Genomic DNA, 27,308 nt, shown 5'->3' with positions numbered 1-27,308 from the left:
AGGACACATTGACAGATAAAATTAATGATCTTTTGAAAATCTAACCCATTACCAAAACAATTTCTATTTGTCAGTTTTTTAAATAGACCATTCTGTATTAAGGATTAGTGAGGAAGTACTATGAGAATAATTACTGAGAAATTAAGCCAAAAATAAAATTATCTCCAGGCATCGCCGAATGGAGGCCGTGCGACTGCGGAAAGAGAACCAGATCTATAGTGCTGATGAGAAGAGAGCCCTGGCGTCCTTTAACCAAGAAGAGAGGCGAAAGAGAGAAAACAAGATTCTGGCCAGTTTTCGAGAGATGGTATACAGAAAAACTAAAGGGAAAGATGACAAATAAGGATTTTCTGATTGTTAAGCAGACATTTTTAACAACAAAAAAAGTCTGGGTTCTATATATACATACAAAAAGATTATGACCTGAAAAAGCTTTACAGTGCTACTGTGCCTTCTATTTAATTCTTTCAGTCCTTCAATAAAAAGCTGCTTATTGATATAATTTTAGCAAGTTCTTTGGGTTATTTTTGGATTGATCATAATAACTTTCTGGTTTAAAAATCCAAATTATGAATGAAATCTTATTGTACTTGGGGAGGTGGCATTGAGAGAAAGTGTCAGTAAGATAAGAAACTTAACTCTCATACCATGGGACAGTGCTACTATTAGCTCTACATGATGCCCGTCCCCCACCCCCACCCCAACTGAACTTGTGGGAAATTATCATTCCTCTGTGTTGAATGTGTTATAAATGGACTTGATAGAAACATACAGGAGGCCACTTTTGTTAACAAGATGGAGGCATTGCTGAAAAAGCAAATCTGGAATTTGAATATTAACTTGTGTAACATATAGTCTGCCCTGGAAGTATTTTGGTTTTTGTCCCTACCTCTACCCCAAATCCAACAAAGAAGCCAAAAAACAAACTAACCCACGGACTTACTGAGTTGAAAATGTGAACGTTAGTGTTTTAAATTCTTAAAAGGTTACTTAGAAATGGTTCTTCAAATATAAAATATTTGGAAGTGCACTGTTGTGCCAATGTAAGTACATTATTTCCATCTAAGCTATGCCTAGATGATTATTTGAATACTGGAAATGAGTGGGAGTCAACTATGGTTAGGAGTTTAATAGGGCAAAATATATTGAAGCATTGGTTTTAATTTAGTCATTTTATAAAGGATGAAACTAGAATTATATTAAACATATTTTAAGTCTGTCCTTTATGTAATAAGCATATTTCATTTTAAATATTGTTAAACGTTTCAGTTTATTTTTTACATCTGTCCTTCAGTTCAACTTTGTATAGAACCCCTCACTTTATCACTTTTTTATGGCTACTATTGACTTTTAATTTTGTGAGAAATGGAAAATTCTGGGACTAGCAGTTCTCATGATCTTTTTTCTTCCATTATTTTGTTCAGTTTGAGTTGTTAGGTCACAAGAGGGAAGGGAAAGGGGACAGTGGAAGTTTTGGCTGTTTTTGTTAAAAGTTATTTTGAGCTGTGTTATTATGTGTCTAGAATAAATCTAAGTGACCTGGGGGATGGAGAAGTTCTAACTCTGTGATTATAAAATGCCCTCTTTACTTGTAATAGTTTAAAGTGTTTTTTTCCCCAACATTTTAAAATAAAGCAATCATATTTCAAAGTATAGATAAAAAGTTTTACTATTTAACGTATGTTCTAGGAAAGTGTCTACCTTTAACCCACAGCTAAGGTACTAAATCATTTGGCATGTAGCAACATTTATGACCCCTGAATCTGAAGTGATTCCTGTTTATCATCGTTGCTGCCTAACCTGATAAATCTCATTTCCAAAAGGTAAAGGGAAGCCAGGTTCCAAATTTATGAGTTGTAATCCGTCTACTTCCCTGTGTGATAAAACCTAAATTTACAATCCCTATTTAAGAATTTTGTTCTCTAAGAACACTATTTTTTGTACTGGTTCCTGGAAACTGAATGAGTTTGCACTCTTATTTTCAGTAGGCAAAGCAGTGTAAACTCGGTGATAAAGGATTCTTGTGGGTTTTTATTGGATTCTCCTGTCTCCTCCACAGAGTAGATACTCAACAAATGCTTGTCGAGTAAATGAAAGGAAACATTAACGTATTTTAGAACTTTGTCATTTCTTTCATCAAGGTTTGTTCAGGAAAGATCGGCCAAAGAGCAGCTTCAGTAGCATGTTCTTTGGAAAAGAGGAGGGAAGAATAAAAGGGCTAAAAGTTTTTTATTTTGAGCTCATGAGAGGTACTGCTGCAAATTGTGTTTAATCATCTGAGCCATAAGTCCAATAGGAGGACTATTATATTTGAAATGTATTTTTTTTTCTTCAGGAAGACTTATCTAGTTTCCCACCTCCTTGCCTGTTGTTCTGATAAGATTGCCCCTCCTTTTATGTTTATTGCACAAATGTAACAGAAGAAGGAAAAATTAGGGATCCCTGGGTGGCGCAGTGGTTTGGCGCCTGCCTTTGGCCCAGGGCACCATTCCTGGAGACCCGGGATCGAATCCCACGTCGGGCTCCCGGTGCATGGAGCCTGCTTCTCCCTCTGCCTGTGTCTCTGCCTCTCTCTCTCTCTGTGTGTGTGACTATCATAAATTAAAAAAAAAAAGAAAGAAAAATTACCCAGTCTTCCCACATCAATTGTCTTTAGTATTCTGTGTTCCCTTCCAGTGCTTGTCTGCATAAATATGTATTCTGACATACATGTAAGTAATCACTCCTAATGTAATCCTGTCTTTGGTGTTTTAAACCTTTGCAGTCAGGTAAGACAGCCCCACAGGGATGATAGGAACAAGCAATGATCTGGTGTGAGGATGGGAGGAAGACCAGAAAGAAGTAAGGGTGGCAACCAGACCTTCCCTGTTTTATTGCCTCCTGTCTTCAAGCCAGCCTGCTGCCGTCAGGTTGTGATGCTGTGTTGTGGTAGGCAGCACGCCCAGTTTCAGAGTATCAGCATATATTATTTAACAGTGAAGCTTAACTCACAGTAAGTGAAAGGGTCTCTGAGCAGGGAAATCCTTAGACTGGTTATATTATGAGCTGTAGAACTGTTGCCAGTTTTCTTTTCCTCAGTTATGCCCGAAAGAGGTGTGTCTGGACTAGAAAATTAGGCTCAAATGGGGGAACAGGCAGCCAAGTATCACTCTCAGTTTGGTCTGATGGATGAATTTTAGCAAATCTCTAAACTTGGCTTCTGTACCTGTAAGACTCTAAGTGATGTAGACAGTGGTGGGAAAAAACATTTAGAAATGGAAAATAACTTACTGGTTACTCTGCTAATGTGATGGAAGTTGCCAAATGGAAAATGAATGCAAAAAAAAAAATACAGCTGGATTGTTTGCCACAAATTTATTATCCAATAAATATTCTGTGGTTTGATGTGCAGTATTGTATTTTTAATACATTTTGATTAGAAATCCAATCCTAAAACATTCTGTAAGACTTAGACACAATTGAATTAGAAGGGAATTGACTCCATTAAAATATTTTTGGCCTCAATAGTGTCCCTCAGCCATTTTTCTCGAAAGCGAGTCTGTCCTGGTCTGCAGAGGAAGAAAAACAAACATGCCTAAACTTTTTAACATAAAACAAAACATTGAGCCAGGGATTCCCTGTTTATTCTGTTACATTTCTAGTGAGCAAGAAGTCTTTTGGGGGTGGGAAGTGCAGATTGTCTCTATTCCATAGGCCCAATCAGTGAAAGGATTAATGAGTTTATATGTAAAGATTCTTTAAAAGAGCTGCTATACAAATAAAGATTACTATATAGGACTTAATTCCATGTGACTGTGAAGTTTCCCGATAGAAACAATAGACACGACCCACTTTGCCCCCACCCTCCTTTAGCAATTAATCCTCAAGTTTCTACTTACTGAAAAATGAGACATTAAAAAAATTTTTTCTAGAACAATGGCAGAATCTTACTTTCAGCCCATCCTAACGGGGTGAGTGGGCCAAAGGAAAAAAGTGACCATTACATGAGTTATCAGTGGCTATGAGCCTGCTGGGTTCCCAGGATGTGATGAACTTTGCCCACTACCCATTTAAAATGAGTCTCCAGGGGCACTTAGTTGGCTCAGTTAGTAGAGCAGGGGACTCCTGATCTCTGGGTCATGAGTTCTAGCCCCACGTTGGGGGTAGAGATGACAAAAAAGAAAAGTCTCCATTACCTGTGAACTAATGAAAGGCCCTCAAAAATATAAGAGACCTCAATGGGCATATCCTAAGAGAGAAAATGATAACTGTTAGTTTGTACCAATCATACCAACTCATAATTCTTTCCATCCCTACACTTGTTCATATGTATACTCTTAAGTTTCTGAAATTCATCATCCTTATTGGGGATGAATGTAGGTGGTAGTTCTTTGTCACTTCAAATCTCCATTCCTCAAGAGATCTTTTTGACAACAGATACCTGAAGAATCTCTGCAAAATTGGGAACAAGTCAGGAAAGGCTTGTGCTCCTCATGGATAGTCATTTACCTTCTTTACCTGTTCCACTTTACTCAGTTGACAGCATTTACCTCTTAGGAGTAGCATAAGAATGAAATCATACAGATAAACAAAGTTTGAAAACATTTTTAAAGCAGCATAGAAGTGTAGGTTGTAATATTGTCTCAGTGGTCCCCACCCATTCTCCCTTCCAAAATTATATTTGGAATTCTGAGCAAGAGCCCTTCTAAGCCCGCAAAGTACAGTCTCTGGTCATGGTCTTGCTTACCTCTAGCAGCCTTACTTTCCAATCTCCAACCTTGCCAGTTAGCAAGACAGCCAATGGCAAGATGTAGATGTATGACCAGAAGTGAGAGCTCCACATCCTTTGCCTTTTTACATTATTTCAGGTTCAAATAGATAAATTTGTAGTGGGCTAGGATAAATACAAGACAGTTGGCTCACTGTGTAGTCCTGTATAAAGCTCTGGAGTCAGACAACACCTCAGATAACTTCTGTGAAAGGACGGACGGCAAGGAGGGGAAAAGCTTGTTTACGTCTGCTGTAATCCATGCATTATGCCTGGAACCAGCCCTACTCCTCTGATGATCCTAGCCCTGGATTCATGGATGTTATTTTGACTCCTTTCACACCAGCTATCAACATATTTTATATTCATTGTCTACCCGGTGGCTACACACAGTCATTCCTTCAAGTATTCATTGAGTGCCTATTATTTGCCAGGTGTCATTTTACAGCAAGACAAAAATTCCTGCCTTTGTGAAGCTTACGTTCCAGTAGGGGAAGCAGACAATAACAAGACAATAAATTACACAGACTATCAGAAGGTAATAAAGTGTTAGGGAGAAAAGGCAAAAGCATGGGGGAAGAGAGAGAAAGTGGTGTAGGAGGTGAGAGCAGGATGTGCACATATGTAGGGTAGGGTGTTCCAGTCAGAGGGAACAGCAAATACAGAGGCCCTGAGGCAGGACTCTACCTGGATTATTAATGAGTCGCAAGATCACAGCAGCTGGAGGAGAAGGAGGGAGGGAGGAGGAAGAGGTAAGCAGAAATAATAAGGGACCAGGTCACACAAGGCCTGGTGGGCCCTCACTACTCCAAGTGTGCTCTGTGGGTGGGCCTGCAGCATCAGCACTGCCTGGGAGCATCTTAGCAATGCAGAATTCAGGCCTCACCCCAGACCTGCTGAATCAGAATCTTCCTTTCAACAAAATCTCTAATTTGCATGCAAAAAAAATAATTTGTATGCACTTTGAAGTTTGAGAAACATGTTGGAACGTTTTAAACAGAAGAGTGACATAAATTCGTTTTATAAGGCTCACTCCGGCTGGCAGCTGCTGTATTGAAATCATATATGGTAAAGGTGAGGGTAGAAGCAGAGAGACCAGTTAGAAGGCTATTGAAAAAATAATCTCGGTAAGACATGATGGTGTCTTGTACCAAGGTGGTAGAAGTGGAGCGGTAAGAAATTGTTGGATTCAGGACCTATTTTTGAAGATACGGCCAAGAAGATCTCCTAACGTGTTAGATGAGGGGTATGAGAGTCAAGGATGATACCAAGGATTTGGGCCATGAACTGAGATGAGGTGTCTGCAGGCAGGTCAGGTTGAGAAGGAAAAATTGGAAGCTCAGTTTTAGATACAAGAAGTGAGATGGTTATTAAACACCCAAGTGGCAGAGGTCTGGCCTGGAAATACAAGTTTGGGAAGCATAAGCCAGAGGTGGCATTTAAAGCCAGGAGACTATAAGATCACCAAGGAAATAAGTGTAGAGGACAGGTTTAAGGCCAGTAGAACCTGAGAAGGAATGGTCAGTGAGGCAGGAGGAAACCCTGGATAGTATGTTGTTATGGCAGCCAAATGGAATGTCTCATGAATCGGGGAGTGAGCAGCTATGGCAAGTGCTGCAGATTGGCCAAGCAAGATGAGGACAGAAATAGGACTTAGTTTAACAAAGAAGGGATCATCAGTGACCTTGACAAGAGATGTCTCCATTCTCACTGAAGTCTCATCTAAGCGAACGGGGGAGAAAAGGAAGAACTTACTGGAGGTTTGTTTTTGGTGATCTTGATGGTGAAGTAGGCAGAGGCAGAGACTTGTGCAATAGGTATGTTAGCAGTTGGGTTGCTCCAGTGTACACAGTAGATGTAGTGGTAGCTGTGAACCAAGTCTTCTCTCTCTATAAACTCTGTGCAGTGCACCCAGCAGTCTTGATACTCCCAAGTCTGTTTCACAGAAAAAGGAAAGAGCACACAGAACGAAAGGCAAACTTCTATTCAAGTCCTTTAGGTAAAGGCAACACACAACAGTAGGGCTTACAGCCCTGCTCCTGGCATCCATTTCTAACATTTTAAATTGGGATTCAAACTAGAGTCAACTCCCAATTATCTCCACAAGTGAAGGAGAGAAAAGGCGGAGTGACCTGAAGTGAGTGAATAATGCAACATCACTGGAGATCGGGCTTTGGAACACAGAGGCACACACTCAGATGTGTAGGTACACAAACACACCACATATGTATACACACTGACCTGCCTCCAGACCCTTACTTGGGACGCAAGTTTGGTTAATTGGAGAGTAATTGGAAGTGATTAGAACATGTGTTCTACACACTCCTCTTGGGAGGCCTTATGACTGGAAAGCAATAAGGCTGATTTTCACAAGCTGGTTTTGACAATCAGACTCATTTCAATGCAGCCATCGGTGGTCTAATAAAATAAGTTTAGAAAAGGAATGAGGGCAGCCCCTGTGGCTTAGCGGTTTAGTGCCGCCTTCAGCCGGGGGTGTGATCCTGGAGAGCCGGGATCGAGTCCCACATCGGGCTCCCTGCATGGAGCTTGCTTCTCCCTCTGCCTGTGTCTCTGCCTCTCTCTCTCTGTCTCCATGTCTCTCATGAATAAATAAATAAAATCTTAAAAAAAAAAAAGGAATGAATCAGGCACTAGGATCATCCAGGCCCCTCAGATCCCTATTTATCCCCTTGGAGAAGTTTTTCTCTCCAAAGCACAAATCTTACTAGTGCCTAGGGCCCCACAGAAGTGGCAATGCAGCCCCTATTCTCAGCACAACGTTTGGAAGCTGTAGGTATTCAACAAGTTTGATTCAACTGAATCCCCTTGGGTTGGCGACTGGGGCACAGGAAGCTTTCACATTAAAAAAAAAAATCCTGAATGAAGATGAAGGTCCACAGAAGGAAGGAAGTGGGACAGTCTAGTGATTTCAGTGGTGGAGAAGGAACAGTAGGAGGGGCATGGCTAAAAGACTTCAGGCCCTCTAAAAAAAAAAAAAAAAAAAAGTAGGTTGGGCTTCTGCCTCAGCTTCCTTTATTTCAAACTTAGACCCAATTCATTGATTCAGCCAGCCAGACAGGAGCACCAGACTCTAGCTTCCTTGGGATCAGGATTGTGTTTTATTCAAATTGTCGTTGCTTTTAATGAAGGAGCCTGCTAACCCTTTGCAGCCCATTGGAACACGTCTTTTCTTTCCAACCTTTTGAAATTAATAGGTTTCTTCAGCCCTAATATTTAGTCTGTCACACAATCAAAGACTTTGTACCATCATAAGGGTCCCTAGAGACCACTCAGGGAAGCCCTTCACTTTGCAGATGAGAGTATTGGGGCCTAGAAATGGGAAGGGACAGTCCTGTGCAACAGCTGGAACTGGGACTGGGACCCAGGGCTCCCAAGCAGCCAGCTCAGTGCTCTCTCCACCCCACCAGATGTCTCAATTCTAAGATTTTCTTCCTCTCAATTTGGTATCCCAAGTGTTTTGTTTTCCTTTGGTGAGTTAAGGCAGCCTTAGACACATTAAATTCAGCTATTTCCATCAGGCCAATTTCCCCATTTTTATCATTGTTCAGGCAGCTGACTCTTATGTAGCTCCAGGGAGTGTGTGTTATTCTTGTATTTTGTAATTTTTACATAACATTGCTTCATATAGTCGCTTCCAGGAAACAATATCTCATTGAGCTACTCTACCATGGATGGCTTAGCCAATTACATATTATTGGACACTCAAAATCAACAGGCACCTGGAAGTATATGCACAAAACTGTTATCAATGGTAAGTGACCCTTGAAGGAGCAGAACTGGCTATTATGGGAGTGGCAGGGGAGCTTTTGTTTTTTACTTTGTGTCCTTTTGCTCACTGGGGTTATTTTTGTATAGTCTTATTTTATTATAAAAATAATTTTAACTGTGTGTTAGGCATTGGGGATTTTCCAAATTTTCTCTTATAAAGAACTTATTTGTGTATTCCTATTGCCAGATTGTGTCCCTTAGAATAAACTAATTGTGCCCATTGGCAATGTATAAGTGTACCTATTCCCTCCCGCAAACACACACACCTTTGGACACCAGGTTTAATCATTCTTATTCACATTATAATACCTTAAAATCTTAAATTTGCATTTTTCACTGATAGTAAAACTCCATGATTTTTGTCGCCAAAGAGAACTCTTCCTCCCATGGAGGCCAAAGTATATCAGACTTGTGATCAATGCTTTATTTTGCTGCTTAATCAGAAAGACTTAATCAGGGGCACCTAGGTGGCTCAGTCGGTTAAGTGTCTGAATCATCTCGGCTCAGGTCATGATCTCAGGGTCATGGGATGGAGCCCACAATGGGTTCCATGCTCCGTGCTCAGTCTGCTTGAGATTCTCTGACTCTCCCTCTCCTTGTGCCCCTTCCTCTGCTCATGCATGCTCTCTCTCTTTCTAAGATAAATAAATAAGTAAACTCTTTTTAAAAAAAGGCAGACTTAGGACAAACTGTCCAACCTCTCTGAACCTCAGGGTTTCTTATCTGTAAAATGGGTACACTAATGTACCTACATGCAGGTTTGTTGTGGGAATTAGATGAGATCATATATGAAGTGCTTAGCAGTACTAATGTGCCATCCCCTGGTGTATGGTGCACCCTGGGAAGTCTGCCATAAGCTTGAGAAAGCTCTCCATCAGAAATGTCTGACATTTTTTTAAAAGATTGTATTTATTTATTCATGAGAGACACAGGGAGAGAGAGGCAGAGACACAGGCAGAGGGAGAGGCAGGCTCCTTGCAGGGAGCCCAATGTGGGACTCGATCCCAGGTCTCCAAGATCAGGCCCTGGGCCAAAGGCAGCGCTAAAACGCTGAGCCACCCGGGCTGCCCAGAAATGTGTGACACTTAGATGGTAGACTTTACTTCTCGGGCTCACTGCATTAGCAGGGCTGGGAACAAGGTGATTTTGTGTCAGTAGCTATATTAGAGCTTTTAACTTTTCAGTTACCTTCTACTTTCTAATCATCTTATCCTCCTAACAGTCCTACAAAATAGGTAAGCTCTTCATCTGTGAACAAATAACGGTATGGAGAGAATAAATCTGTCTGTGTATTCAACACAAATTTATAGAGCATCTCTGTGTACCTGACCTTTCTAGGGGCTGGGGACAGAGAATTGGATAAAAGCGTCTGCCCTCATGAGCCATATGATCTGTAGGTAGAAGAAAGGCAAAAGGTAAATAAGTAAAATCTAGTATCTTAGGTAGAGCTGAATGCTAAGGGAAAATGTAAATCATAGGAGAAAGGTTTGCAATTTTACATGAGGTGGCCAGGAAAGGCCTCAGTGAGCACGTGGAATCTTTTTGATTTTTTTTTATTTCTTTATTTTTTTGGAATCTTTTTTAAATTGAGCTATGGTTGGGTCGCCTGGGCAGCTCAGTGATTGAGTGTCTGCCTTCGGCCCAGGATGTGATCCCGGAGTCCCAGGATCGAGTCCCCCATCGGACTCCCTGCATGGAGCCTGCTTCTCTCTCTATGTCTCTGCCATTCTCTCTGTGTGTGTCTCTCATGAATAAATAAATAAAATATTTTAAAAACAAAATAAAACAAACTGGGACCCCTGGGTGGCTCAGCAGTTGGGTGCTGGGGGTCTATCTTTGGCTCAGGGCCTGGTCCTGGAGTCACGGGGTTGAGTCCCCCATCAGGCTCCCTGCATGGAGCCTGCTTCTCCTTCTGCCTGTGTCTCTGCCTCTCTCTCTCTCTCTCTCTCTCTCTGCGTCTCTCATGAATAAATAAATAAAATCTTAAAAAATATAAATAAATTGAGCTATAGTTGATATACAGTATCATATTAGTTTCAGGTATACAGCATAGTGATTCAATATTTATGTGCATTGTGAAAAGATCACAATAGATCTGTCACCATACAAAATTATTACAATATGATTATATTTTCCCTGCGGTACTTTTCATCCCTGTGACTATTTTATTTTATTTTTGAAGATTTTAAATAATATCTCCCAATGTGGGGCTTGAACTCACAACCCCGAGATCAAGAGTCACACACACCCCACCAACTGAGCCAGCTGGGCATCCCATGACTAGTTCATTTCCTAACTGGAAGCTTGTACCTCTTAATCCCCTTCCCTTGTTTCCCCCAAATCATAACTCCTCCTCTCTGGAAATGACCAGTTTGTTTTCTGTACTTGAGTCTGTTTCTGTTTTGAAATCTTAGTTCATTTGTTTTGTTTTTTAGATTCCATGTGTAAGTGAAATCATATGGTATTTGTCTTTCTTTAACTTCACTCAGCATAATGCTCTCTAGGTTCATCCATGTCATCACAAATGGCAAGACCTCATTCTTTTTTTATGGCTGAATGATATTATAGTCCATATATACAAGGCTTCCCTTTTCTCCACATCCTCACCAAGACTTGTTATTTCTTGTCTTTTTGATACTAGCCATTCTGACTGGTGTGTGGTGATATCTCATTGTAGTTGTGATTTGCATTTCCCTAATGATTAATGATGTTAAGCATCTTTTCCTGTGTCTCTTGGCCATCTGTATGTCTCTCTTTGGAAAAAAATTTCTATTCAGGCCATCTGCCCATTTTTTTTAAAGGATTTTATTTATTTATTCATGAGAGACACAGAGATAAAGGCAGAGACAGGCAGAGGGAGAAGCAGGCTCCCTGCAGGAAGCCCGACGTGGGACTCAATCCCCAGACTCCGGGATCATGCCACGAGCAAAAGGCAGACGCTCAACCGCTGAGCCACTCAGGCATCCCATCTGTCCATTTAAAAAAAAATTTTTTTTTGATGTTGAGTTGTAGGAGTTTAGAATATTAACCCTTTGTAAACATATTATTGCAAAATATCTTCTCATATTCAGTAGGTTGCCTTTTCATTTTATTGATGGTTTCCTTTGCTATGCAAAGGATTTTTAGTTTGATGTGGTTGCAGTTGTTTATTTTTATTTTTGTTTTCCTTACCTGAGGAGATGGACCAAGAAAAATATTGCTAAGGCTGATTTCCAAGTGTTACTTCCTGTGCTTGCTTTTAGGAGTTTTATGGTTTTAGGTCTTTAGGTCTTTAATTCACTTTGAGTTTATTTTTGTGTATGGTGTTACAAAGTGGTCTGTTTTCATTCTTTTTTTTTTTTTTTTAGATTTTATATGAGAGAATGTGTGTGATAGCGTGTAGGCAGTGGGGAGGGGCAGAGGGAGAGGATGTCAAACAGACTTTACGCTAAGTGCAGAGCCTGACTCAGGGCTTGATCTCAGGACCCTGAGATCATGACCTGAGCCGAAACCAAGAGTCGGACACTCAACTGACTGAGCCACCCAGGTACCCTGCTGTTGGTATTTTGATAATTTTCATTATTATGCGTGTACTGTCCAGCTTTCTTAACACCTTTTATTGAAGAGACTTTCTTTTCCCCGTTGTACACTCTTGCCTCCTTTGGCACAGATTAATTGACTGTATAAGTATGCTTTTATTTCTGGACTCTCTGTTCTGTTCCTTTGAGGTATGTGTTTGTTTTGTACCCGTACCACACTGTTTTGATGACTATAGCTTTGTAGTATAGTTTGAAATCTGGGAGCATAATACTTCTAATTTGCTCTTCTTTTTTTTAAAGATTGCTTTGGTTAGGGATGCCTGGGTGGCTCAGCAGTTGGGCGCCTGCCTTTGGCTTCGGTGGCTCAGCCTTCAGCTCGCATTGGTCTCCCTGCATGGAGCCTGCTTCTCCCTCTGCCTGTGTCTCTGCCTCTCTCTGTGTGTGTCTCTCATGAATAAATAAAGTCTTTTAAAAAATTATTCCATTCCAGAAGCATGGTATATCTTTCCATTTATTTGTCATCTTCAATTTCTTTCATCGCTGTCTTACAGTTTTCAGAGTACATGTCTTTCAATTCCTTGGTTGAATTTATTCCTAGGTATTTTATTCTTTTTGATGCAATTGTATATGGAATTGTTTTTTCAATTTCTCTTTCTGATAGAAACTAGCATGTAGACATGCAATAGGTTTCTGTATATTAATTTTGTATGCTGCAACTTCATTGAATTCATTTATTAGTTCTAATAGTTTTTGGTGGAGTCTTCAGGGTTTTCTACATATAGTATCATGACATCTGTAAATAGTGATGGTTTTACTACTTCTTTACTAATTTGGATGCCTTTTATTTCTTTCTCTTGTCTCATTGCTGCAGCTAGGCCTTGTACTATATGTTGAATAAAATTGGCTAGAGTGGGCATTCTAGTCTTGTTCCTGATCTTAGAAGGAAAGCTTTCAGCTTTTTTTTTTTCAGGATGCTATTAGCTCTGAGTTCATCATATCTGGCCTCTCTTATGTTGAGGTATGTTTCCTCTCACTTTGTTGAGAGATTTTATCATATTTGGATGTTGAGTTGTGTCAAGTGCTTTTTCTGTATTTATTGAGATGATCATATGATTTTTATCCTTTATTTTGTTAATTTGTTAACATAGTATCACACTGATTAATTTGTGTATATTGAAACATCCTTGCACCCCTGGAATAAATCCCACTTGATCATGGTATATGATCCTTTTTACATATTGTTGAATTCAGTTTGTTAATATATTATTAAGGATGTTTGTGTCTATGTTCATCAGGAATATTGACCTGGAATTTTCTTTTCGTGTAGTGTCTGTTTGGTTTTGGTATCAGGGTAATGCTGGTCCCACTGAGTTATTTGGAAGCATTCCTTCCTCTTTAATTTTTTGGAATAGTTTGAGAAGGATAAGTATCAACTCCTTTTTAAATGTTTGGTGAGGGGACCCTGGATGGCTCAGTTGGTTAAGCATCTGCCTACGGCTCAGGTCATGGTCCTGGGGCCTTGGGATGGAGCCCTGCATCAGGCTCCCTGCTCAGCAGAGAGTTTGCTCCTGCCTCTTCCTCTGCCTCCCCCCTCACTCACTCTCTCTCTCTCTCTCTCTCTCTCTCTCTCTCAAATAAAATTGTTTAAAAAAATGAATGTTTGGTGAAATTCACTTGTGAAGCCATCTGGTCCCAGACATTTTTGTTGGGAGTTTTTTTCAGTACTGATTCAATTTCATTATTAGTAATTTGTCTGTTCAGATTTTCCATTTCTTCTTGATTCCAGTCTTCAAAGATTGTTTCTAGGAGTTTATCCATTTCTTCTAGGTTGTTTAATTTGTTTGCAACAAATAATTTTTCAGACTAGTCTCTTCTAATCATTTGTATTTTTTCGGTGTCAGTTATAACTTCTTTCATTCCTGATTTTCTTCCTTCAAGTGCTCTTTTTTCTCGATGAGTCTTGCTAAAGGTTTTTCAATTTTACCTTTGCAAAGAACCAGCTCTTAGTTTCATTGATCTTTTTTAATGTTGTCTTTTTAAGTTTCTATTTCCTTTATCTTTCTAAGATACTTTTTATTTCCTTTCCTCTACTAATTTTGGGCTTTGTTCTTTTTCTAGTTCCTTTATGTGTAAGATTAAATTGTTTATTTGAGATGTTCTTATTTCTTGATGTGGGCCTATACTGCTACAAACTTCCCTCAGCGTAGAGTCTGCTTAAGTTTCTCTCTCCTTCTCCCTCTGCCTGTCTCCCCTAAAATAAATAAATAAATCTTTTTTAAAAAATTCCCTCTTAGAACTTCTTTTGCTGCATCACATCAATTTTGTATTGTGTTTTCATTTTCATTTGTCTCAAGGTATTTTTTTATTTCCTCTCTGACTTCTTCGTTTAACCATTGATTGTTTAGTATCACATTTAGCCTCCAGGTGTTTGTAGTTTTTTTCCAGTTTTCTTCTTGTAATTTTCTATTTTCATACCACTGTGGTAATAACAAATGCCTGATATGATTTCAGTCTTCTTAAATTTATTGAGCCTTGTTTTCTGGCCTAACATGTGATCTATCCTGAAGAATGTTCCATGTGTACTTGAAAAGGATGTGTATTCTGTTGTTTTTGGATGGAATGTTTTGTATATACATTAAGCCCATCTTGTCTAATGTGTCATTCAAAGTCACTTTCCTTATTGGTTTTCCGTCTGGATGATCTACTGATTAAGTGGGGTGTTCAAGTCCCCTATTATTACTATACTACTATCAATTTCTCCCTTTAGGAACACTTGGTTGGCTCAGTGGTTTAAGTGTCTGTCTTCAGCTCAAGTCGTGATCCCGGGGTCCTAGGATTGAGTCCTATATCGGGCTCCCCGCAGGAAATCTGCTATTCCCTCTGCCTATGTCTCTACCTCTTTCTCTGTGTCTCTCATGAATAAATAAGTAAAATCTTAAAAAAAATTTCTCCCTTTACATTTGTCAATATTTTCTTTATATATTTAGGTGCTCCTGTGTTGGGTACATAGATATTTACAAGTATATTTTCTTGTCGGATTGACCCCTTTATCATTATGTAATGCCCTTTGTCTTTTGCTACAAGTTTTGTTTTATTTTTCTTTAAGATTTTATTTATTTATTCATGAGAGACACAGAGAGAGAGAGAGGCAGAGACACAGGCAGAGGGAGAAGCAGGCTCCATGCAGGAAGCTCGACGTGGGACTTGATCCCCGGTCTCCAGGATCACACCCTGGGCTGAAGGCGGCATTAAACTGCTGAGCTACCAGGCTGCCCTACAAGTTTCGTTTTAAAGTCTATTTTGTCTGGTATAAGTATTGCTACTCCAGTTTTCCTTTTTCTTGGAATATCTTTTCCCATCCCTTCATTTTCAGTCTGTATGTGTCTTGAGATCTGAAGCGAGCCTCTTGTAGGCAGCATATAGATGGGTTTTGGGTTTACATGTGTTCAATCACCCTGTGTCTTATGATTGGAGCATGTAGCCTATTTATATTTAAAGTAATTACTGGTAGGCATGTACTTAAGATTATTTTAATTGTTTTTTTAAGATTTATTTATTAATTCACAAGAGACACAGAGAGAGAGGTAGAGACACAGGCAGAGGGAGAAGCAGGCTCCTTGCAGGGAGCCCGATGCAGGACTCAATCCCGGATCCCGGAATCACTCCCTGAGCCAAAGGCAGATGCCAACCTCTGAGCCACCCAGGCATCCCATATTTTAATTGTTTTTATAGTTCTTCTCTTTTTCTTTCTTCTCTTGCTCTCTTCCTTTATGAGTTGATTACTTTCTTTAATGTTATGTTTGGATTCCTGTGTCTTTTGTGTGTCTGTTATAGGTTTTTGGATTGTGGTTACCATGAAGTTCATATATAAGACACTATATATATATATAGTAGCGTATTTTAACTTAATGGTCTAATTTTGAACACATTTTAAAAAGTGCTACATTTTTACTCCTTTCCTCCTGTTTTATATATAGTCAAAATAATATTTTACATCTTTCTATTTTGGGTATCCCTTAACAAATTATCATAGCTATAATTGATTTTACTGCTTTTGTCTTTAACCTTCATACTAGCTTTATAATTGATTAAGCTGCTACTTCCACTATATGTTTGCTTCTGCCAGTGAAATTTATTCTTTCATACTTGTCTTCTAATTATAGCCTTTTCTCCTTAAACAAGTCCCTTTAACATTTTTTGTAACACTGGTTTAGTGGAGTGGTGAACTCCTTTAGCTTTTGTTTAAGAACTCTTTATCTCTCCTTCAATTCTGAATGGTAACCTTGCTGAGTAGAGTATTATTGGTTGTAGGTTTTTCTTTTCAGTACTTTGAATGTATCATGCTACTCCCTTTTGGCCTGCAACTCTCTGCTGAAAAATCAGTTGATCGCCTTATGGGGGTTCTCCTATATGTAACTATTTATAGTCTCTTGCTGCTTTTAAGATTCTCTCTTCATCTTTTTTGCCATTTTAATTATTATGTGTTTTAGTGTCTTGCTGTGGACCCCGTTGGGTTCCTCTTCTTTGGGGCTCTCTGTGCTCCCTGGACCCAGATGTCTCTTTCCCCAGGTTAGAGAAGCTTTTAGCTATGATATCTTCAAATAGGTTTTCTGTTCCTTTCTCTCTCTCTTTTATTTCTGGGACCCCTAAAATGCAGATGTTGGTGTGCCTGATGTTGTTCCAGTGTTACCTTATCCTACTCTCATTTCTTAAGAATTCCTTTCTCTTAGGTGCCTGGGTGGCTCAGTCTAAGTGTCCAACTCTTGATTTGGGCTCAGGTCATGATCTCAGGAATGTGACATTGAGCCCTATGTCGGGCTCCACACTGGGTGAGGAGCCTGCTTGGGATTCTCTCTCCCTCTGGCCCTTTCTGCTTGAGCTCTCTCTCAAAAAAAATAAAATAAAAATAAAAATAGTTTCTATCTCTTTGTTCAAGTTTTCATTGAGTTCATCCATTCTTCTCCCAACTCTTGTACTTTGTGAGCACTTTTATGACTGTTACTTTGAACTCATCAGATAAATTGCTTATCTCTGTTTTTAGTTCTTTCTCTGTAGTTTTGTCTTGTTCTTGTTCCTCTCCTCTCCTCATTTTGTCTGACTCTTTGTGTTTGTTTCTGTATATTAGGTACATCAGCTGTCTCCTGGTCTTGAAAGTAGTGAGTGGCCTTATATAGAAGGTGTTCTGTGGGGCCCAGTAGTATAATCACCCCTTGTCACCAGAACCAGGCCCCGCTCCAGGGGTGTTCCATCTGTAGGCTACATGCCCTGTCTTGTGACTCAGCTGTGACTGCTGTGGGGGCACTGGTGAGTGAGGCTGGTTCTTGGCCCAGCTGGCTGCAATGCCTGGTAGTGATTTTTGTGGACATGCTGGTAGGTAGGCCTGGGCCCCCACCTCTTCAGGGTATAGGTTGCTTTGGAGGGACACTGGTTTTGGCCAAGGCAACGCACCAGGTGTGGGCAGGGCAGGAGCTGCTTTAGAGGGGCACCTACCAGGGTAGGTCTGCAGGCAGTGCCAGGGTGGAGTCAGTAGTGGTAGCAAGGTAGATGGAGAATGTCAGAACTGGTACCCACCAGTACTTTTGTTCCCACAGAAAGTTCCTACAGATCCCTGCCCCTCTGGCACATAACTCAAAAATTAGCCGACAAATCTCCTTCACATAATAGCCCAGGCACCTTTCAAACCACTGCCTCTTTGCTTGGTCTCAGAGAGAGTGATAGTGTGTGGGCCCTTTAAGAGCAGAGTCTTGGTTTCCTACAATACTCTAGCTCTCCCAGAATTAAGCAGCTCTGCTGATTTTCAAAGCTCTTGGGATTAAGCCCTGCTGATTTTCAAGGCCAGATGTTATAGGGGCTCATCTTCCTGGTGCAGATCTCCAGGGTGGATAGAGCCCAGATGTGAGGCTTGAACCCCCCACTCCTCAGGGAGGACCTGCACACCTGCAATATCCCTCCCATTTGTGAGTTGCCGTGCAGGGATTTAGTTCCCAGTTTTGTCTCTGTCCCTGCTACGCTTCTTTTTTTTTTTTTTTTTTTTTTTTTTAAATTTTTATTTATTTATGATAGTCACAGAGAGAGAGAGAGAGAGAGAGAGAGAGAGAGAGAGAGGCAGAGGGAGAAGCAGGCTCCATGCACCGGGAGCCCGACGTGGGATTCGATCCCGGGTCTCCAGGATCGCGCCCTGGGCCAAAGGCAGGCGCCAAACCGCTGCGCCACCCAGGGATCCCCCCTGCTACGCTTCTTAATGTGGCCTTTTCTTTATATCTTTAGCTGTGGAAGAGCTCTTCTATTAGTCTTCAGGTCATTCTCAGAGTGAGTGAACAGGCGACATCTTAACAAAGATCTCAAGAGAGGTAAAGCATGAACCATGAGAACAGATCACAGGGGAGAGGGTTCCAGGCAGAGAGCACTGCAAGTGCAAAGGCCCTGAGGGGGGAGCATGCCTGGCAGTAGAACAGGAAGGAGACAGATGTGGCTGCAGTGAGGAAGGTGAAAGGGGAGAAGGTAGTAGGCGATGACTCTGAGGAATAAGTTGGGAGGGAGGAGGGGACTCAGATCACTTCAAGCTCTGTAGGCCATTGTTAGGACTCACTTTTGCCTTTTACTCAGAATAACTGGTGGCATTGTAGGGGGAACTTTTTCTGCTTGTTCTATGTCCCATTCCAGTCTGATTCACAAACTCTGGGTGCAGTAGGCAGAAGCTTTTGCCCAACTCCAAAGGGAGCCATTCTCCAGAGCAAGAAGGTCCAAGAGTAAGTAAATACTTTGCACCATGCATCTTCATTATGCTCTAGATACCCCTTGTAATTGAAATGTGTCTGCTGGGGTATAAGAAGGTGTGGAACCACCTCATTTCCACCTGACAGAGCCTTCCTAGGGCCTTGGGAACTGCCCTTGGGGCCTCGGCTTTGATGGGCTGGCCAGAGAAACTGAGACAGCAGGAACTTCTCCTAGGGGTAAGGAGTTTGCCTCTACCTGTTTCAACTTTTTTCTCTCCTGAGGAAATACAGTGAATAGGGATTTCAAGCCATTTTTTAATCCACCCCACCAGTTATGCAAAGCAACCCAGGGCCTTCTCTCTAAAGCTGCCAGGATAAGCCACACAAATGGGTCAGAGCCAGGCACAGGCTGAGAAGAAAAAGGAATTCACAGGCACATTCATCATAGTGTGCGGTCTTTGTGTCCAAAACTAAATCAAAAGGATCCATCAGCATCCCCTCTGTGAATATGACTTCGAAAGTTAGTGATAGAGAAGTCTTGTTTTGGAAGAGCAGCTTTCGGGATCCCTGGGTGGCGCAGCGGTTTGGCGCCTGCCTTTGGCCCAGGGTGTGATCCTGGAGACCCGGGATCGAGTCCCACATCGGGCTCCCGGAGCATGGAGCCTGCTTCTCCCTCTGCCTGTGTCTCTGCCTCTCTCTCTCTGTGACTATCATAAATAAATAAAAATTTAAAAAAAAAAGGAAGAGCAGCTCTCTCCTTAGGCCACGAGGCCCCCAGTTAGAGTACCAGCATGGGAAACTTGCTTAACTGGGAATATCGGATTTTCTGAGGGAGATGTAAGGTTAGGATGATACAAACAGGGAAATATGATTGTGCCTTTGGCCTTCAAACTATACCGTGTTGATTTTGGAACCCAGATGGGGACAATGTTTACTTATTTAGTCACCTTTGAAATCATCTCGGGTTTCTGGATTTTAAACTTTTCATCAAATAATCATTTTCGTTGCTCCTCACCCTTGTATGCCAATCTGGAGTGGTCAACTAACTTACCAGAACGAACTCCTCAATTTGTTTACGGCCCCTTTCTGCCGTGAATTCACCGTGTGTGATCCAGTTGATGTTTTTGATGGGGTTTTCAGCATCTGCAAAAAAAAGTTGAGAATATGTTAGTCGCCTGGTAGTGTGGCATTGTATAACGAGACAGTCCTCCAGGCCACCAAGCAGGGTTACTACCTTCCACGGTCTTAACAGCAGTAGTGACAACGTTCTTAGCTAACTCTAGAGCTAGTTCGTTCACATTGGCATTATCTTCTGTCTCCTGGCTTATAGGACTTTTTTCCACATCCATGTCCTGGATTTTGACATGTTTAGTCTCATCCATTTTCTTTTGCCTGGAAGAAGAAACTCGAGAAGTTATCTCTTGCGCATGTGTGCATGTGTGTGGGTACACACTCATTTAAGTGCAAAGCACCCCTTGAAGGATAACAAGACATAGGAAATGGTTGTTGCTTCTAGGGGGCAACAAGGGCTGAGGGGTGGGGATAGGCGTGAAGCCTTAAGGTTTATCCTTTGTGCCTAGCTTCAAAGATCTATTCCTGAAAACCAAGGATTTTCGGATTCTTATAACCATGAACAGTTTAATCAAGCTGTAGTAGAATGAATCCTAACTTCTTTGGAGTTCTAACAATATAGATCTCTATTTGAGCTTTTTTTTAAAGATTTTATTTATTTGAGAGAGAGAGTGAGTGTGCACAAGCCAGAGAAGAGGCTGAGGAAGAGAGAAAGAGGGAGAAGCAGACTCCCTGCTGAGCAGGGAGCCCTACATGGGGGCTCCATCTCAGAACCCCATGATCATGACCTGAGTCCAAGGCAGATGCTTAACCGACCAAGCCACAGGTGCCCCTCTAGTTGAGTCTTTAATAGAACCTCAATCCCTGCTTAGGTGACTGAGGGCATATGACTCTTTTTTTTAAGATTTTATTTATTTTAGAGAGAGAGAGAGAGAGAGAGAGAGAGAACCCGCACAGGAGCAGGGGGAGGGACGGGAGGAGAGGGAGAGAGAGAGAAGAAAAGCAGACTCTCTGCTAAGTGCAGAGCCAGTGACATGGAGCTGATCCCACAGTCCTGAGATCAGGACCTGAGCCAAAATCAAGAAGCTGACGTTTAACTGAGCCACCCAGTTGCTCCAATTTTAATTCACTTTAAAGAGCCATGTGCTCCAGGGCATCTGGGTGGCTCAGTCGGTTAATCATCGTCCTCTTGATTTTGGCTCGGGACCTAATCTCAGGGTCGTGGAATGGAGCCCTGCATTGTGCTCCCTGCTCAGCCGGGAGTCTGAGATTCTCTCCCTCTCCCTCTGTCCCTTCAGTTTTTTCTCTTGGAATCTCCAGATGTATAAATTATTTCATCTGCCAGAAACTATCATTTTTTACCATCTTTTTTTCCCAAAACATATACCTCCGTAAGTATTCTCTTTGATTAACACTTCCCAAAAAATGTTCAGTGAAAGCGAAGATAACGTGCATCCTTTTCTGTCTGACTTCAGTGGGCATGCTTTCTGCTGTTACATCATAAAGTTCGATGCTGGTTTATGGCGAGAGATTTATCACCTCAGAAAATTATTTGTTTGCTCCTGTTTTAGTAGGAGGTTTATCATAAATGATCGCTAAACTTTTCCAAATATTTTTTTTAATTTTTTTTTATTTTTTTATGATAGTCACAGAGAGAGAGAGAGAGGCAGAGACACAGGCAGAGGGAGAAGCAGGCTCCATGCACTGGGAGCCCGATGTGGGATTCGATCCCGGGTCTCCAGGATCGCGCCCTGGGCCAAAGGCAGGCGCCAAACTGCTGCGCCACCCAGGGATCCCTCCAAATATTTTTAACATCTATTGAGATTGTGAAACACATCACACCGCTAGGACTCTGCACGTCTTCCATCTTTTTCCTCGAGTCTTGGATCCTCTTTCTTTCCTGGCTATTACTTAAGTCTCTTCACTTATGAGAAATCACTTGTAGCACATCCCTGCAGACAATCCTTACATGAGGGGTGCTGTATAAAAGTGGGACTCTCAGGGCGCCTGGGTGGCTCAGTCAGTTAAGCGACTGTCTTCAGCTCAGGTCATAATGCCAAGGTCCTGGGATCCAGCACCGCATTAGGCTCCCTGCTCAGCGGGGAGCCTGCTTCTCCGTCTCCCTTCCCTCCCCCTGGCTCGTGCTTTCTCTCAAATAAATAAACAAAATCTTTAAAAACAAAAATTTTTAAAGTGAGTATCTCTCTCCAAAGGGAGCTCGTTATTCTTCTATAAATAGCAACTCCCAATTTTGAGGTGTTTAATGTGCTTCGTTTCATTGAACTCCCCCTCGGCGCATGAGATGGTGCACTGGGCACCTTCCGTTTGCCCTTTCAGTTCCCCTCCTCCTTGTCTCCCCTGCTTTCTGCCCTGGAAGGCTGACCTGATTGGACTGCATCAGTGGGCTCTCCCATGCCCTCTGGCTTCCAAGAGGTTCCACACAATGGGGAGACCAGGCTGAGGGAGGAGAATGAGGGCAAGTGATATACTGCAGGGTCCCCTGTGGCTGGCTGTGTGGCATAGGCCCCACATGTCCCAGGGCAGGTATCTCTCTTCTCTGCCTGGTAAGGACAGTTATCGTCTCTGCCCAGCTCTGTGGCCCCTCTGTTGTAGCACGGGGGAGCTGCCCTTACCCCTATTTCCCTCCTGTCTGCCCACATCTTCGTAAATACCCCCTCCACTTAACACTTCTTTACCTACCCCTACCTTAGTATGCCAGGTTTCCTGCTGGGACCCTGAGTCACAGAGAGTCTCTTGTTACCAAGTTCATGCCCAGACCGTCTGGCTCCCTGGCCCCTGCACTCAACTACCCCGCTCTCCTCCCTCCAGGATTCACAAAGGGTTGTGGGGCCCTGTTCTCACTTTTCCATCTGAAGTCCAGAATATGCTCCCTGGCTTTCTGTGAGCCTCCTTCCAGAAGAGTCAGCTTTTGTTCTCTCACTCATTGTTGGTTCCGGGTTGTGGTGGGAGCTGTGGAAGGCAGCCCAGTTCCTGTGGCCAGGAACAGATTGAACAGCCTTTGAAGCATTCGGTCATGCTGACTTGCATTCATCTGGGTGTGCATATTAGCATTTTAAGCTTGATTTGCATCTGCCTCAGTTCCCTGTTGCTGCTTCAGGGGGTGGGGAGTGGACAAGCAATCTACTGGGGGAGGATGGAACCTTCCCAGGCCACCCATCCCAGAGAGTGAGGAGAGCCTGAAGCGTGGCCAATGAGGGAATCCCAAGGCCCTTAATCCTAAAGAACTGACTCCCCAGCCTAAGGGCTATGCCAATTTGACCAACAGCGATTGGCTACAAAGTCTGTAAAGACAAAAACGGAGCTTTTTGCTAAATCGGTAAATTTAGTAGGCTTGGGTGAGTTAACCATACAGTACCTTGATCCTTTAAAAAATGAATGGCCCACTTGGCAACTTGGTCATTTAGTGACTTGGGTTTCAGCAAATTGCCCCTTGATGAATTGGGTAGAAGCCAAATCTGTGACCTCCAAAACCAGGCAAATGAGGCGGGGATTTCATCCAAGGAAGGACCTCCTAAAACCTTCCCTGGGGAGCCCTGTATTCCAGCAGGAGGGGAGGGAAGAGGAGCTGGGCTGGGGAAGCAGCTCAGGTTGTGCCCTCCCATGTCTGTGGGCACAAATCATTCTTAAGCGCCCCTCCACCTGGCCTGGCCGAGTTCTCTTCCTCCCCTTCTTCCTAACGAGAGGCCAGAAGTAAGGCACCGCTGGGGAGGGTCAGGGGTGCGGTCAAGCCTGGGGGTGTGGGTGACAACTGGGGAGAAGCAGTGCAAGGCCTTTTGTGGGGCCTTCCCACCCTCACAGTACCCGGTACCTGAGTGACCGGATCCTTGTTTGGAACAGTCCTGGCCAAGGAAGCCCCAGAAGGAGACTCCCAGCTGCTTCCCTCTCACCAGGGCCCCAGACAGAATGTTTACAGGCGCTGCCCTGGCAACAGCCATTTCCTCCAATGGGAGGCAGAGCCTCCATGTGTCCACCTGCTTCTGTCAGTCCCAGCAACAGTGGGACCTCCACAGGGAGACGTACTGTAGGGTCCAGCCCGGCTTCTCCCTGGCAGGGGAGCTGGCAGGGCCGGGCGGGGAGGGACAGTGACGATAAGCCTCACAGGGGTAGTGTCAGGGGCCCTTTCCCGGGCCAGCCACCGGGCGGAGGGCAAGGAGTGGTATTTTCTTTTTTAAAAAAATATTTTATTTATTCATGAAAGACAGAGAGAGAGAGAGAGAGAGACAGGCAGAGGGAGAAGCAGGCTCCATGCAGGGAGCCCAATGTAGGACTCGATCCCGGGTCTCCAGGATCAGGCCCTGGGCCGAAGGCAGATGCTCACCCGCTGAGCGACCCGGGCATCCCAGGAGTGGTATTTTCAATACAGGGGCCCCGCTGAGGCCCCGAGAGTGCTGACCTGGTGCTGGCTGGCCTCCTGACTGAACTTCTTCCTTACACCCGAATTCCGAGGTTAGGACCTCCCCTGTGTGCTTGGTTGTTTTCAAAGATGTCTTTTATGAATCTAGGATGAGCTCCCAACGTCATGGGTATCAGCACAGAACCAGAACAATTTACTTCGTATTTCTTCATCTCCTTGTCTACAAAATGGAGATAATAGTGCCTGTGGAATAAGGATTTTTATGAGGATCCGATCAGACGATCTTCATGTGAAGACAGCAGTGCCTGGTGCATCATAAGCTGTCAGATGGTTTTTCTAGTTTTGTTATTAATAGCAGTAATAGTATTAAGTGTTCTTTTAAATGGTGCAATTGAAACTTGTTGGCCTTGGGGTGCCTGGGGGGCTTAGTTGGTTAAGTGTCTGCTTTGGGCTCAGGTCGTTATTCAAGGTTCAGGATCGAGCCCTGCATCATCGGGGCTCCCTGCTCAGCAGGGAGTCTGCTTCTCCCTCTCCCTCTCCCTCTGCCCTTCCCCCTACTTGTGTGCACGCTCTCTCAAATAAATAAAATATTTTTTTAAAAAGTTGTTCGCCCTATGTTAAGACGCAGTTTTATTTTATTCATTTGATTAATCTGTGAAATCCCTCCATCTCACAACCCCTGCTTTTGACCACTGTGCTTTGTGTACAAAGTGCTTGGCTTTTCACCCTAAGACAATCAATCAGTCTCGATCCCAGTGAAGAAAGGAAAGCGATTTTCTAAGTGTCCTTCTTATCCAGGACTAAATGCTGAGCTCGCTGCCTGGAAGACACCACACGTGTTGTTGTTAAGGTCTTATGCACAGAACCTGCTAGTTCAATGGTGGAGTGCGGTGGGGGCTGGGGCTGGAACGGAGAAGGGTGGAAGGGAGTAGTGTGGCTTATAGGAATTCAGCCTCTATTCCCAAACAAAGGGTTTCACAACCTAGCTCTACCACAGACTGGCTTTGTGACTTTCGGTAAGTTGTTTCACGTCTCTGAGCTGCATGTGTATGATAGGGATCTTAATAGCAGTCACTTCAGGGGAGCCTGGTGGCTCAGTCAGTTGAGCATCTGCCTTCGGCTTGGCTTGTGGTCTCAGGGTCCTGGGATCGAGCCCCAAGTCAGGTTCTTGCCCAGGGAAGAGTCTGCTTCCCACTCTGCCCCTCCCCCTCAACTCCCCACCCATGCTCTCTCTCAAATAAATAAATAAATAAAATTTAAAAAAAAAATAGCAGCAACTTCATACCACTGATAAGATGAAACAAGGTGGGTGGCCCAGTAGTTGAGTGTCTACCTTCGGCTCAGGGCGTGATCCCGGGGTCCTGGAATCGAGTCCTGCATGGGGCTCCCCACAGGGAGCCTGCTTCTCCCTCTGCCTATGTCTCTGCCTCTCTGAGTGTCTCTCATAAATAAATAAAATCTCCAAAAAAAAAAAAAAAAAAAAAGGATGAGATGAGGTGATTCACAAGGAGCTTTCCGAACAAGAAAAGACACTTTAAGTGGGCAATAAACATTAGCTACCACAATCAGGGTGGTAAAGACCAGCCACAACAGAGAAAATCAAAAAGTAGAGGAGTCAAAGAGTCCACCGCTTCCCCAAAGCTGGGCAAATTTGCCTGGGACAAGAGGGACAAGTGTGTGTTGAGCTGTCACTGTTTAGGCCCAGTGCCCAGCAGCCAAGCCAGGAAGAGGACTTGTGTGACACTGTCACCGGAGAGCATACCCGCCCCAGAGCCACAAATGGTCTTGGCTACGATGACCTGCCTCCCTTCTGCTCCCACACAGCCCATCAGACCAGGCTGTGAACTTTCTAGTGCTACAGCAGGCCTAGACCCACAGCTCCGCGCCCCGGAATTTCCTAGGAGAGACCCAAGAGGGGGAGGGCTAGGCTCCCCAACAGATGCATTCCAAAAGGGCAGAGCTCCAGCTTCCTCTGTGTCAAGCTTTTGCAGGTGAAGGCAGCGGCACCTTTCCTGAGAAGCTGTGGGCCTCTGGTGAGACGTGTGGGGTGAAGACCAGGCCTGGGAGGGCGAGCACTGGGGTTCTTAACTGCCTGGAGGAGAAAGACACAAAGGCAAGTGACAAGAAGCTCCTTGTAGGCAAAATGTGTTCATGGGGGAAGCCAGGAGAGATGGCATCTCTTTGGGGTGCCTGGGTGGCTCAGTGGTTGAGTCTCTCTGCCTTCGGCCCAGGGTGTGGTCCCGGGGTCCTGGGATCGAGTGCTGCATCGGGCTCCCTGCATGGAGCCTGCTTCTCCCTCTGCCTGCGTCTCTACCTCCCTCTCTCTGCGTCTCTCATGGATAAATAAAAATCTTTAAAAAAGAAGAAGCAGCAGCCGCCCCTTTGTTTTTTTTTTTTTGTAATTTTTATTTATTCATGATAGTCACACAGAGAGAGAGAGGCAGAGACACAGGCAGAGGGAGAAGCAGGCTCCATGCACCGGGAGCTTGACGTGGGACTCGATCCCGGGTCTCCAGGATCGCGCCCTGGGCCAAAGGCAGGCGCCAAACCGCTGTGCCACCCAGGGATCCCCAACCGCCCCTTTGAATCGGAAACTTAAACTCCGTGGCCAGCGCTGACCTGCCCTGGCCCTGCGCTCTCCACCCTGAGAGGCCTTGGAACCCAGGCCGCCGAGGGCCGCTCCTGCAGGCGGCGCCCTGCTCTGCTGCTCTGGCTCCTCCTGGGCGCAGGCGAGCGCGGCCCCCGGAGGTGCAGGGGAGGAGAGCGGGGCTGGGGGGTCCGTACAGGGGAGGAGAGCGGGGCTGGGGGTCGGTGCAGGAGAGGAGAGCGGGGCTGGGGGGTCCGTGCAGGGGAGGAGAGCGGGGCTGGGGGGTCCGTACAGGGGAGGAGAGCGGGGCTGGGGGGTCCGTGCAGGGGAGGAGAGCGGGGCTGGGGGTCGGTGCAGGGGAGGAGAGCGGGGCTGGGGGTCGGTGCAGGGGAGGAGAGCGGGGCTGGGGGTCGGTGCAGGGGAGGAAAGCGGGGCTGGGGGTCCGTGCAGGGGAGAAGAGCGGGGCTGGGGGTCGGTGCAGGGGAGGAGAGCGGGGCTGGGGGTC

General features: G+C 43.8%; 2 protein-coding genes across 2 annotated transcripts in view; one reads left to right on the top strand and one right to left on the bottom strand.

Annotated features, from left to right (window-relative positions):
- NKAP (NFKB activating protein) overlaps positions 1-3,390 on the top strand; it is a 35,254-nt gene extending 31,864 nt beyond the window's left edge. Inside the window, exon 9 of the mRNA XM_038588193.1 lies at positions 169-3,390. Coding sequence (XP_038444121.1) covers positions 169-343 — 175 coding nt within the window. The 3' untranslated portion in view covers positions 344-3,390. The remainder of the gene's footprint in view (positions 1-168) is intronic.
- Positions 3,340-23,825, bottom strand: AKAP14 (A-kinase anchoring protein 14). The gene is made up of 7 exons (XM_038588831.1): positions 23,671-23,825; positions 22,704-22,832; positions 20,005-20,162; positions 19,822-19,913; positions 6,503-6,682; positions 4,176-4,228; positions 3,340-3,548 (listed from the first exon to the last, which is right to left on the bottom strand). The coding sequence occupies exons 1-7, from the start codon at positions 23,823-23,825 to the stop codon at positions 3,464-3,466; spliced, it is 852 nt and encodes a 283-aa protein (XP_038444759.1). The 3' UTR covers positions 3,340-3,463.
- Between the last annotated feature and the right edge of the window lie 3,483 nt (positions 23,826-27,308).

Source organism: Canis lupus, chromosome X (assembly GCF_011100685.1).
Source record: "Canis lupus familiaris isolate Mischka breed German Shepherd chromosome X, alternate assembly UU_Cfam_GSD_1.0, whole genome shotgun sequence".
NCBI lineage: Eukaryota > Metazoa > Chordata > Mammalia > Carnivora > Canidae > Canis > Canis lupus.
This window is presented reverse-complemented; position numbering and strand designations above follow the sequence as displayed.